We start from the raw sequence: 13,091 nt of genomic DNA, 5'->3' as shown, positions 1-13,091 counted from the left end.
CCTCTCACAGTCATGACAAGTGAATCCTGAGCTGTGTTTCTATTCAGACAAGAAAAAGTGTAGTCTAGGTTTACCATAGGAGCTGACATGAGCACACTGAGGGTTACAGTCATGGTCCCTCTAAGCCAGGGGTGTCAAACATACGGCCCGGGGGCCAGAACCGGCCCGCCAGAGGGTCCAATCGGTCCAATTGTTAAAATTTCACACTAATCTAAACGTAATGTCAAATGCTCCACATACCCGGGACTAAATGTTTGTGCCTTTATAGATCCAGTGTGCTGTGTAAATAGTAAATTTATGCATGATATTGTTGAAATTGCACTTATATTTCTCAAGAAATTTCATGTTTTGTAAAATTATCCTTCAGTAGATGTAAAACAAAGGAGAAAAAACAAAGGGGTTCTTGTTGTTCATAGGTTATTATGCTATTATTTTACTATTTTTACTGGTCCGGCCCCCTTGAGATCAAATTGTGCTGTATGTGGCCCCTGAACAAAAATGAGTTTGACACCCCTGCTCTAAACCCTTGCAGTGGGTGGGAATCACACACAAGACACAGGCATGAAATCTCCCTCTCACTTACTTGATCACACCCTCTCCCTCTTGCTCAGTAAAGAGAAAATCAAATGAAGTCTGGAGCAGTCCCAGGAGCCTTTGTTCCCAGGGCCTTGCCTTGTGTGGTGCTCCACTTGTCACTTCTATTATACTTATGCAAAAAGCTAGGTTATTCGAGTAAACATAAATAATGAGACGGCAAAAAAAACACAGAGGGGAAGGAGGCCTGTACATAGTGTCTCTCTCTATTAGAGCTTGCAGACGCAGCCTCTCCTTCTACAGCACACCATAGATAATGCACAAGGAAGTACACGCAAAGTCCCCCACCCCTCAAGCACACTCAAGACACACACACATACAAACGCACACCTCACGTCTCTTAACACAGCGATTGGATAACACTGTTGATAGGTCATCCATAAAATTGAACTCTGAGTGTCTGGGCAGTTTATTTCAAATGAAACAAATTAAAGTCATTTCAAGACGCCACGCTCTGTGAAGAAACCCGGAAAGCACTCTAATCCCCGCAGACGTAGCCGAGTCGCACAGTGTATTGGCACAACACTTCCCAGGCTGGATTTTGCCTCTATGTTAAGCTCCCAAGGCCCGCTCTTGTTGTTATCAGTAAAGTAGGGGAAGGGATTTGGGGATAAGTGAATTCTAGAGAGCAGGAGCGAGCAGCAAGTCCCTTCCTGCTCCCCTGACATCCCAATTGGCTCATGTTTGCCCCTGTGCTGCATTTTTCTTTTGTATTCAGTTCCCCCACCTCTTCTTTCTCTCTCGCTCTCTCTCTCTTTCTCTCTTGTCACACCAGTTTCACAGTTAATCAGAATAACAAACAAATCCCAAACTCTCTCTCCCCAGCCTCCCTTGATCCCTAAGTTTTAGAAAAGGAGTGTACAATTCAAATTGTTCAGTGTCAAGAGACTTTTTTGCTCCCTTTAGCAGTTGGGCAGAAATGTGTATCTTGTGTTTTGTGTTGCTCTTGTATGCAGACAAAGTGGGAAGTGTTATGAAAGCCCCAGTGCTAGCTTTCATGACGGGCCCTTGTACATGCGAGTCACTAACAATAAACACACACACACACACACACACACCGGATACAGTACATATTAAACAACAAGCAACAATTGTATAATAATATAAAGTCTATAGAGCACAATGATACTAATTAAAAAAAAAAAAAACAGCACTATACAAACTGATCCGATAGACTTGACAGAGTCCGTCCTCCAACGAAATGTAACTATGGGTGGTATGTAGGAATTATGACCCATAGGTAGGTTTTTAAAAGATCTGCCCCTAGCAGCACTATAAATAAGAGCAATCTGGTACCTCCAGTGTGTCGTCATCAAGTATCTTTTTGAATTTTCCACCAGCAGTTCCCTTAGTGGTGAAAGCATTGTACTTTTGGTATGATGTAACTTACTGCCTAGACCTGTCATTTGTTTTAGCCCTAACCTCACTAACACTTGTGTGTCGTTGAGTTGAAAATACTGGTGCACTAAAAAATGATGAGTCACATTCAGGGGTTGGCCAAGACGGCACATTGTTACGTTTCAGTTGGAGGACAGGTTGACTTGAAAAGGTAACATGTCCCACAAGGCACGGCAGCCCACCACCCTAATCCATAATCCATAATAAAGGTGCTTGGCTCATTTCAGCCACGATGTCCTGCTGAACACGCTGTGAAAAAATGCATATGAGCTCGTTCTGGGTGGCGGGGCTGAGGTTTTTAACTGACCCGTCGGGCCGTTCGATCAGCTCTTGCCGCACAGCATCACAACTTACCAACAGCTTGATAATTGCAAGAATCTTTCCACTGTTTAGTTGTTCCAGTATTGCCCTGTGTCCCTGAAAGGATAGGTTGCAATTAGCCAGTGTTAAGAGTCACATTCACTCACAGATGCACTCCAGCATTTGTCTCCAAATGAGTGCATCTTTTCACAGGTCCGTCTCCAGCTGCAGTGGAGTCCCCACTGTTCATGCACCACACAGGCTCCAATATGAAACTGAGAGGACTCATGGAGTTCCATTTTCATTGACAGGTGCCTCCACCTATCTGGACCTACCACTGGTGTACCCAGAATTTAGACATCATTACCGCACTGCACGTTGTCATGGTACAAATAAGTGAGATGCCATGCTAACAGCTGCCCTCAAATTAGGAGGTCACAGAGATCTGCCAGGTCATACAGCACACTCACTCACCTTTGACTGGAATGATGAAACTGCAATTACAGTATGTCATTGCCTAAATTATACTTTTGAAAAAAACACTCCACAAGAAGCTTTAAGGTTTACATTTGTTGACTTATGTGTATTTAGACAGATTAAGTTAACAAAAGCAACTGGCTTTTATTTGGCATCTAGGCATTTGACATTGTCACTGCTCATGAGAAAACAGCAGCCTCAGCAAGAGTTGATACAGCTTCATGTTGTTTTATTTGATATTGTGGTTAACGTGTGGTTATTAAACTCATTTAGTGGTTATTAACCAAATAAATAACAAATCATTTAATTCAGGAAACTGTCTGGTTAGTGACTTAGTCGATGGAGAAATCGGAGACCTGTGAAATGGCAGACACCAAATAAATGTTTTATGTTAGATTAAATACAGTGAGGTATCCCAGAGCAAGTAACTGCTGTACTGTATAAGAACCATATTTTATGGTGACTCATGCAAGCATACCAGCATTTTCCCAGCTGAAATCTGTAGACTGTTTTAAAATATTGATTCCTCATTATACAGGCTAAATTTGTTCTAAATGAGAGCAGGGTTTTCACCCCCAACATTGTTAAATTGAATTTACCGTTGCTCTGTTGTTTGTGTGTCTTGGCACCAGCAGCAGAGGAAAAATATATGAGGTTTGAGCGAGTAGGTTTAGCTTGTTTGTTTATTCCATTTTATATTTTTAGCTGGAAATGCCATCATTCTGAAGCTGACTTTTCTGAGTGATTGATTTGTATGTATATACACCGAAATTGCTGCAGAGCCACTGTTACCACAGGTTAGCGACGTAGTGGTTCACTATTTCAAACTTGTTCTATGGTCTGACAACAAAAACAGAAAGACAACAGCTTCATTTGGAATATGGTGTATGATATGTGAAAACAGAGAGTTACAGAGAAGCAAAAATCAGTAGAAGCTGATTTTTTTTATCATTATTTCGCCTTATTTCTTTGACTATACTCGGTCCCAGCCACACACATATTTCTGTGAAACAACATCAAGGCTATGACCCACTTGCACACATCTTTAAGTAGACTAGAGTTCAAGGACACATCTGTTCCAATGACAGGCTTCTCTATGTCTGTCAGTAATTTCCCTCCTTTTTTGTCCAACCTCCCATTGCTGCTTATTTTCTTCAGGAGCACAAGACACTTCTTTTTCCGTTCTCTTTCTGACGCATCTAGGAGGAGACATGAGCAAAGTGACGCACTTTCTCACTGAGCTCACCCCACACCCCCACACACCAGCTTTGGTGTGAGAAAGGAGGGCAAGGGCGATTATCTCATTAAGAGAATAGCAATTCATGGAGGACAGTCAATAATACATGAGTTCAAAAAACATTGAATAGCAACTTTTTTAATGCACTCCTTTTCCTTTGTCTGCCTCTTGAGTCAATAGAATTGACCTAATGGAAACCAGCAGGTTACTCTTCCTTCCATATCACCTCCCTGACATAATGTTGAATGAATGCATTATTCATCCTCTGGTCTAAGAAGCCGAGGTAATTATACATTTATCTCCCAAATAATTCCAGGTCCTTACTGCGCCTGTGACCTTGCCAAAAGATTTATACTATTTTGTACCTGTCCCTAAAGGCCGCTGAGCGAGCAAATGTATTCTCATAGAGGACAAAGAAGAGTAGGCAAAATGGATTTGCTCTTTATGGGTGTAAGACGTCAAAAGGTTTGTAAAGGTCCAGTCATTGAATGTAAAATGTAGAACTTTATTTTGAAGCATTTCATAGTCAGACTAAACTTGGTGTTTGAGTTTTGTAGGACGGATTAAAAAGTACTCTAGACGTAAAACATTAGAACAAATGGTGCTACAGCTCTTCCCTTTATATTCTCCCCTTGATACTATTTCTGCTTAACTAATCCTCCTTCTTATTTGCCCCCTGTCTTATGTTCCTATCATTCTGTCCTCCACACACTTATCTCCCTCATTTAAATTATTCTCCTTTGGCATTTCTGACATTCTGAACCATGTTTGAAATTTTGTCTGCCTAAACGCACACGCCGGTTAACCTCTTCCTTCTCTTCCTATGCTTTTTCCTCCCTTCCTACTCTTATGTTTACAACAGGCCATCATGGCACAGCTTCCCCAAGAGGAGAAGGCCAAGATTGCTGAGCAAGTGGAAAGCTTTAGACAGGAGAAGTGCAAGCTGGACGCAGAAGTGGCCAAATGGGATGACAACGGCAATGACATCATTGTGCTGGCCAAGCAGATGTGTATGATCATGATGGAGATGACTGACTTTACCAGGTAAAATTCACACATGTACCCTGCTACAATCCCCTGTGACTTTATTTTTTTCTTTTTTTAAATGTACCATGAACAAGCACTTATATATTTCTCACATGTAAGTTAATGGCTGCTTAATTATTCATGTCAGAGATTCACAAACTTCAGAGGGGGAGATTTGGGATCGTAATGTGATAAATGTTCCACTTTGCAGCCACCAAATGAATTTGGTTTGTTTCTTTGTTTTTGTCCTAAACAGCTACTGCTTCCAAAAAAAAGTGAATCTGAGTGGTGAGAACGAACCATATCAGTGTTTAATAAAACAAAAAATGAACCAAATGCAGAAAAGCTAAACTGAGCGAACAGTTATCTGGCAGGTTCATCAATATAAGTTACCCTTTTCTCATATAGGTAAACTTTTTATCTATTATTTACCTATAAAAAAGTTACAACATCTCAATGTACAATAATTGACTAGATGGATTTTCGTAAAAAACAAAAACAAAAAAAAATAGCAGTGCTCCATAATGTTGTTAAATACAAGTAAGTATGCAAGTAAATACAAATACAAGTGACTCAGATAACCTTTGTTTCAATGAGAATACATAGTGGCTCTGTGATTCAAAGATGTGCTGTAGTAGATAATCTGTATAGTCTTGTTGCTTATGTTTCCTCAAAGCCAGCAGCTTTATTGACAATCTACTCCATCTGGGCTCAACATATCTGGGAAATCCCTAATGTTGAACCAATGAGTATCTGTCTCATGTATGGATTTGTGTTCCACTCAACAAAATCATGGCAAGGAACTAACCAAAAAGAACTAAATAAATAAACATCAGAGCCATTAGTGATTTTGGCTACAGTGCCTTATTTGGCATTGACTCCAGTGACTCAGATTGGCATAGACAAACTAAGTGGAAAATACTTAACAAGAAAAAGAAAAGGTGACTAAAAGTGAAGTGCAAACATACTTCAACAGTTGTATTTTGAAACTTTGAATGTTACACCATATTTGTTGCATCCGTTATCTGCACAGTTTTAATTGTAGTGTTGTGCTGCCACCCATGGCCAATTAGCAACTGCACAAGCTTGTGTGACACAGTGTCCCGTCTTTGAGGGGAAACCCTGCCTCTTCAGCTCCACCCACATTCACTCTTTCCTTCTTTCACACTCTTTCATTTTCCCAGAGGCAAAGGCCCCCTGAAAAACTCCTCAGATGTGATCAATGCGGCAAAGAAGATTGCAGAGGCTGGGTCCAGGATGGACAAATTGGCGCGTGCTGTTGCTGATCAGGTAGCCAAGCAACTTCATTTGTGTGTTACTGTACTTTTTAGTGTTACACTTTCAATCACTCTCTCACTAGCTGGCTGCAGACCACACGTTTTTTTCCTCGGACGACTTTAATGTTGGTACTGAAAAGCACAGCGTGATTGGTGGGCTGTGTGGTCACATGACTTTGTTTCCCAATGGCACCATCACTGTGAAAGCGAACTGCAGAACTAAGTCATGTCGCTAATATAATTAGCTTGCAAGCAAGGTGTTGCATTCATTATCAGATGAGTACCTCTCTAAAACATGCTGACAGACCAGTTTCAATATCTAATCAATCAGTGCTGTGCCGAGGGAAGATGGGAGAATGTGTGTGTGTCTACAGCAAATGTAGTGGGAGGTATTTCAGAACACGAACAGCACTCCTGGTCAGGCATAATCATCTTCTTCATTTTATCTGTCTCTAATAAGCAGTGAGAATAATTCTCAACACAGTAGAGTCATTGATGAATTAAGGTGGCCTGTTGTCATTGTAATTGCATTTGTTGTTTGCTGGCAAACTGTATCATTTGAGTCACCATCACATGCTGGGCTCCTTTCTAACGTAGCTAAGCTGAAGAAAACTTGATCGCGAATAAAGCCCTTTTATCTATAATGTACATGTTTTGCATCAATATATATAACCCACCAGTGAGTCTCTTACAGATTTAGCTGGTTTAGCTGTCCAAGCAATATTTATAACCTGAAAGCACTTAATGAATCTTACACTTTTAATGGCCATATTTCCTCATACAAATGAGATGCATGCACATCACCTTATGATCCCAAATATAGTGACTTATTTAAATTTTTCGGGAGACACAGATCAGTGCAAATCCAGTGTTCACTTTCTTTTCAGATCTCTCTCAAATTCTACTAAATAAAGTGTCTTACTGTCTAATGCACCATGTTCCACTGCATTCTCCACATGCATTAATTTGCCAGTAGTTCTAGCTAAGAATTGCTGCCAGCTGTATCTGGAAGGGATGCTGATGAAAGCAGTGAGACCAGAAAACCCACTGTTGAGATACATGCTGCGTGCTACAAAGTTTTTCAATAAATGGGAATAGATATTTAAATTTGGACAATTGCACAGAAAAAAAAAAAACTTAATTGAAAATTAATTCAGCTGGGAACTGCTGATATATTCAGGTAATAATAAAATGAACAAAAAGTGAAGAAACTAAATGATTAGTTAAACATTAACAACAGTAAATGTGTCTTTTAGTAGATGGCTCAGGTTAAAGTACACACTGAAAAATGAAGACATGGTTTGTGTTATAATACTGTATAATCTTCTCAATCCATCTCCTTGGTGTGACAATATGTAACATCCCATCTCACCGTCCCTCTCGCCTTTCACTGTTTGTTTTTCTGTGATATAAAAGTCATCAGGAAACTGATTAAATACGCACTAGCTCATAGAGAGATACAGCGCCATCTACAGAGGCGGAGTCAGAGGTACATGGCCAATAAAACGTTTTTTTTTCCTTTGCATGTATACTCGGACTCTGCGAGTTGTCCGGTCTTACTCTTACTACGGCCTAAGCTCGATTAAATTGTGCATGTAAACATACTGAATGCTTGTCATCTCAAGTGTCTGAAGAGTATGCTGAGCTTTTTAACTGACCAGAAGCCTTTAGTCACTTATCTTCTCATGTCACACTGTCCTGCTCCCCAGAGCATATTGCTCTACGTAACTAATTTGAGGCTATTAAGATATGAATGTCTGTTATGCAACAGTCTCTACAAATGTGGAGAAGAAAAGCAAAAAGCAAAAAAAAAAAAAAACAAACAATGCCAATGCTTGATTTTGCAAAAAAAATGCCAAGAAGTGGGCTGTGAGCTGAGGGAGGGAGAGGAGAAGGTCTGGGAGAGTGGGCAGTAGTGTAGGCTGCGTGTGAGGTGCTCAGTGACATGAGCCTCGCGATCCCTCACACCACGCTTCTAGAGGTGGAGAGAGAAAGGTGACAGTGACAACGAACGTCGCGTTGGTTGAACAAGAGGGTGACAAATGCTTGCACCTGTGATCCAAGTGTGGACTAGGATAGGCAATGGCAATATTTGTGTGGTAGCTGGTGTTTGACCAAAGAGGCAGTGGGTTTTATGACAACACATTTGCACCTGGATCAGCAAATAACATTTTTGCGATACCCATATATCTCCTGGTTTTCACCTGAAAAAAAGAATTGTTTTAAATGTGTTTGAGCCTTTTCGACAAAGAACATTTGTCTCAGAATGGTAGTCTCAGGTTGTGTCACAGTATTTGGTGCATTCAGGACAGAAAGGAGGAGGTAAACCTAAACTTATCCATGCAGGCTTTTGTATTCACTTCTTGCCCTGTTGTCTGCCAAGTGATGATCAGTGTTTAACCAGGTTTAGGTGGGAGTGAAGCTGTCACATGGCAAATCACTGGCAGAGCCCAACTCTGAATCAACAGTTGCTGTAATGAACGAGCAGGTGGCTTGCCATTTTTAATTCTCACTTAAATGTTTCTAAGGCCAGTATTTACTTAATATTCAGAGCCTTCTGTTACACTTCCAGAGAAATCAGAACTGTGTTTAGAAAATAAAGAGGGGCCCTGAGGATCCAGCATGTATTTTAATATAAAAGTGTTTCCATGTGAGGCATTTAGAACATCTGTTTTCTATGCCATTAAGGAGATGAAATTAATTAATAAAGCACAAACAACAAAAGTTCTCTTCTATATTGCATCTTAATGCAACTGCACGACAAATAACATCACATTTGTATACATATATGGAAAAACATGTATTTTGCATTCACACGTTGTTGTATGTAACCTGTATTGGTAAAGAGCACTGTGGCTTGACAATAAGAATAATGGCTGCTTCACCGCTTTCAGGCAGGTCCCTTAAGTAGCAAACCATGTTGCTATGACTCCACATCAGCCCTATTGACTAACATGTGTGAAGCAGAAGGGAAATTCTGCGTGGAAGTACGGAATGATGGCGAGCTTTTTCATAGTCATTTAAGCACAGCACTTGATGCAGTAAAACCCCTTGAGGCACCTCACCCCATTTCACAACAGCGATGCCTTTTTTTCTACTCTATTTGTCTCTCCATTTTCCCTACTCTATTTTATTCTTTACATTTGCCTCACACACACACACACACACACACAAACAATAAAGCATGAACAGTGGAGGCCATCCGTACAACGGGAGCAACTGCATTGTTCAGCCACAGTTTAAATACAGGCAGAATGAAAGTTCACCATAGGATGTCATATGTCATAAATGAAGTTATTAAATACACAGATCTGTCATAACAGTTGAAACCAGGCTCTGGTTTTAATGTCATGGCTGATAACAGTGTAACAGTATATGTCGCTCTGCCTGAGAAAGGGAGCATAGGACTTCAAACAATGTGCTTTGCTTTTTAATGTTGATGTCTGTATAATTATTTTGTGTTAAAGCGAGCATGGCTTCATGCAGCGTGGCTAGACATAAAGCTGCAAATATTCAAAAAATAAAGTGTTCTCCATCTCATCTCTCAAAACTTTCTCACCTCGTTGTATTCAGCTCTGAACTCAGTTACCTCAGAAGATGTGAATACAAATATTCTTAAAAGTGCAATTTTTTTGGGACGTGATTATTGTTGTTTCATCTGGACATAAGCTTGTGTCTTGCGTAAGTTAAAAGTGTTAAACGTTTTTATTTATGCTTACTAACACGAAGCTAAGGATCTTGACTATGTTTCAATTTAGTTTTCGGTAGAAACCTGTTGCATTGTACGAGCGCGAGTGTAGACAAAGTAGAGCAAAAGCTCGACTGACAACAGTGAAACCAAGTGTGAAAGATGAGTAATTAAAAGGCCTCCTCTGTAACAAGTGAAAGTACAGTATAATGGGACTTGACTGGGGAGGTGTCCGTACCAACTATCTGCAGGAATCCTGTATCTGAGAACTGTTGGCTTTCAAGGACACACCACAGCTGTGTTTGCACTTTAAACACGATGCATTTTTGATTTCATCTAGTAAGATGAAGTAAGTACGTTTTGAGACCAAAATTTCAGGCCTATTTTCTTGACCATTTCTTGTCATGCATTGAAACTCATTTATTTGTATTTTTTTGATTTTTCCATCTAACGCAAGTTACGCAACCCAGAAGTGACTTGTGACAGGGGAGCTTCATACGGGACATTGAGACTGTCTGCAAATCGACAATAAAATTGTAATTTTTAGGCTTTTTGCTGGAAGTAAGAGGGTGAAACCAGAGGACATGACTAAAACGACTTTCTGAAATGACTGAAATGACTATTGGAAATTGGGAAAAAAACTGTCATTATGCGTTTCATTTTCATTTCAAAATCAATTTAACAGTCCATTTTCTGTTTTTTCATTTCTCATTTTATATAAAAAAATTAATGCATGGATTCTATTCTTACCGTTTACCTTGATACCTTGAAAGAAATGTAATGTGTTAATGAAACACATAACCCTGTGATTTCAATTACAGCATTGCTTTCATCAAACGTTGTTCTATTTTGTTCATGTTTGCCACTCCTGATGTTAGTCACTGGGTTTCTAGTACAGTGCAGTTGCCAAGCACCCTGCTAATTTAGAAGGATGATCCTGGTGTTTCGATATTTTGTAAATGTGATCAGTCCAGTCAAGGTGTCTTGAGTGGTCCCCAACTGCTGTGTTGGATTAATTAGGGGAGGTCACAGAATGAAAATCAGTATACTGCACAAACAAAAACAAGGCTTTTCTCCACATTTGTTTATTTCCCTTGTGAACTTGGAAAATTGAGCAGTAAAAGGAGAATGTTGAGTCCAACATCGCATAAGCTGTAACTGGTGAAAGGCTGCAAATGTTGGAAATAATCTGTAATTTAGGTTGTCCTGTTAAAAAGCTGCCAATATCAGACACCTACTTGTTTAATTTACTATGGCATTAATGTTGACATTCTACTTTTTCTACTTTTCTAATAACACAGGTTGAAGGTACACACTTCACAGGGTAACCGTCCAATGATATTTGTTTACATTATTTATTGGCAGTTTGTAGAATCTACTTAGACTTTGAGATTTGAGCACAGTTTTTTTCATTTAACAATAAAAAAAAAGAACGTAGGATATTCACCATGTCCATGGTGAGAACCATGTCTCCCAGGTTGTTCTTTTACTTATTTATGATCCATTCAGTTGTTACCAAGTGCGAAGTCTGATGTGTAAAATGCCAGATGGTGGAATATAACAGACGGATGGAGGAAAGCAGGAACATTAGATAGTCACTTAAATGTAATAAGCAATTTCCTTTTGTACAACTGCTCAGAAATGCTTAGTCTCTGTTGGATATGATGAGACTGGATGAGTATATCGCCAGCTTTCTTATTAGTGTGGTGTAACTGACAGGTGTCACTGTAGTGGTCCCGTTAGCCAGGAGAATTATTGTGTAACTGTGTGTAACATGTTCTATTTCAATCTGTCACAATAGTTTCATTTCAAATAACTCTCGTCTCCCTTGCCTTCGTCTGCGAGTGGATTTATAATAAAGCAGAGATGCGAATCATATAGAGGGGCTGAAATTTCCACTTTTTCGGGTGAATTATTTAAGAAAGGTCAGTCCCATCCTGCTTATAAATACAGCGTCTGTGTGAGGTATGACTTTTGTTTTGACAGACTGCCACACTCTGATAGCATGTTACCCTCCTCTGAGCACCAGAGATCACGCCATCTTCCTGAATTATCCACGGGGAGCATGTTTCATTCATTCTCTGTCTAACTATGCAAATCAGATACATTTTCTTGAGACTAAAAACAACAGCATTTTCCAAAAAATGAGTGCCAGCTCAGGAGAAGGTTTAGTAAGGCCGAGTAAAGTCAGAGAGTGAACCAGTTCTCACTAGTCTCTATAATGGATGTTGCTACTCAATGATGAAGAGTGACAGGGAGGTAGAGAGAGGGAGAGGGAGATTTTCAATAGGCCTGGCAAAGTAATGAGCCGTACAGTTTATTTACATCAACTGGGAGTCTGTGGAAAAAAAATAGACTATTCTTCAGCTGCACAAAAGAGAACAAATGTGTCATGTCTGCATCAAACTTGCCTCAGGCAACAGTGCATGTGTGTGTATGCCAGCATTGTGAAGCGCAGTTAGCTGAGATGCTAGCCAGGACTGGCAGTGCAGTGATAAAATGCCCAAGGAGCAGCTTCCCTCTGCCTCACTGGCTGCTCTATGAGCTAGCAGCTCTACCTCAGTCTGCAGTCAGTGACAGTTATTGAGAGGAAGCCAGTCCTGGTGGCAGCTCTTATTTACGGTGTTGTTTAAAGCCCTGCTCTGATAGAGGCCACAGCTATAAATGTAAACCATGCCTTAAATTGCCTCTTTGCACTTCTGTTTGTAGGTTGCAGAGGGACAAACATGTCAACAGAGAACAGAGGAACTGCTTTACTTGCTATTTGTGACCAGCATGGAAAACCACTTGTGGCCGGTCATTATCACTATTTGTCTTGGCACAACAGGCTTTTCCTCTGTGAGAGGAAGAGAAGGCAGCAGATAAAGCAGATAGTCCTGGAGGGGGTGTTTTCATTTCACATGCTTGATATTTAACTTGCGGTCGTCCCCTGGCCAAGCCCACAAAATACGCTGTGCATTTTCCCACACTGTGATGCTGAATGTCCTAGTTAGGGTCGTTTAATATTAATGACTAGAGGAAAGGTGTTGCTACAAAATGCTGCTCACAGTGTTTAGGCAGCTGATGCAGTGTTCTTAACCCACTGGAGGCTTAG

At 40.3% G+C, this 13,091-nt stretch overlaps 1 protein-coding gene across 2 annotated transcripts in view; it reads left to right on the top strand.

The window, feature by feature from the left end:
* Positions 1 to 13,091, top strand: part of ctnna2 (catenin (cadherin-associated protein), alpha 2) — a 249,467-nt gene that overhangs the window by 231,754 nt on the left and 4,622 nt on the right. For both annotated transcript variants that reach the window (XM_044029247.1, XM_044029249.1), the window contains exons 15-16: positions 4,869 to 5,050; positions 6,217 to 6,322. In XM_044029247.1, the coding sequence (XP_043885182.1) occupies positions 4,869 to 5,050; positions 6,217 to 6,322 (288 nt within the window). The remainder of the gene's footprint in view (positions 1 to 4,868; positions 5,051 to 6,216; positions 6,323 to 13,091) is intronic.

Source organism: Solea senegalensis, linkage group LG6 (genome assembly GCF_019176455.1).
Source record: "Solea senegalensis isolate Sse05_10M linkage group LG6, IFAPA_SoseM_1, whole genome shotgun sequence".
NCBI classification, from domain to species: Eukaryota; Metazoa; Chordata; class Actinopteri; order Pleuronectiformes; family Soleidae; genus Solea; species Solea senegalensis.
Note: the sequence above shows the minus strand (reverse complement) of the source record. Positions and strands in the feature narration are given on the sequence as shown.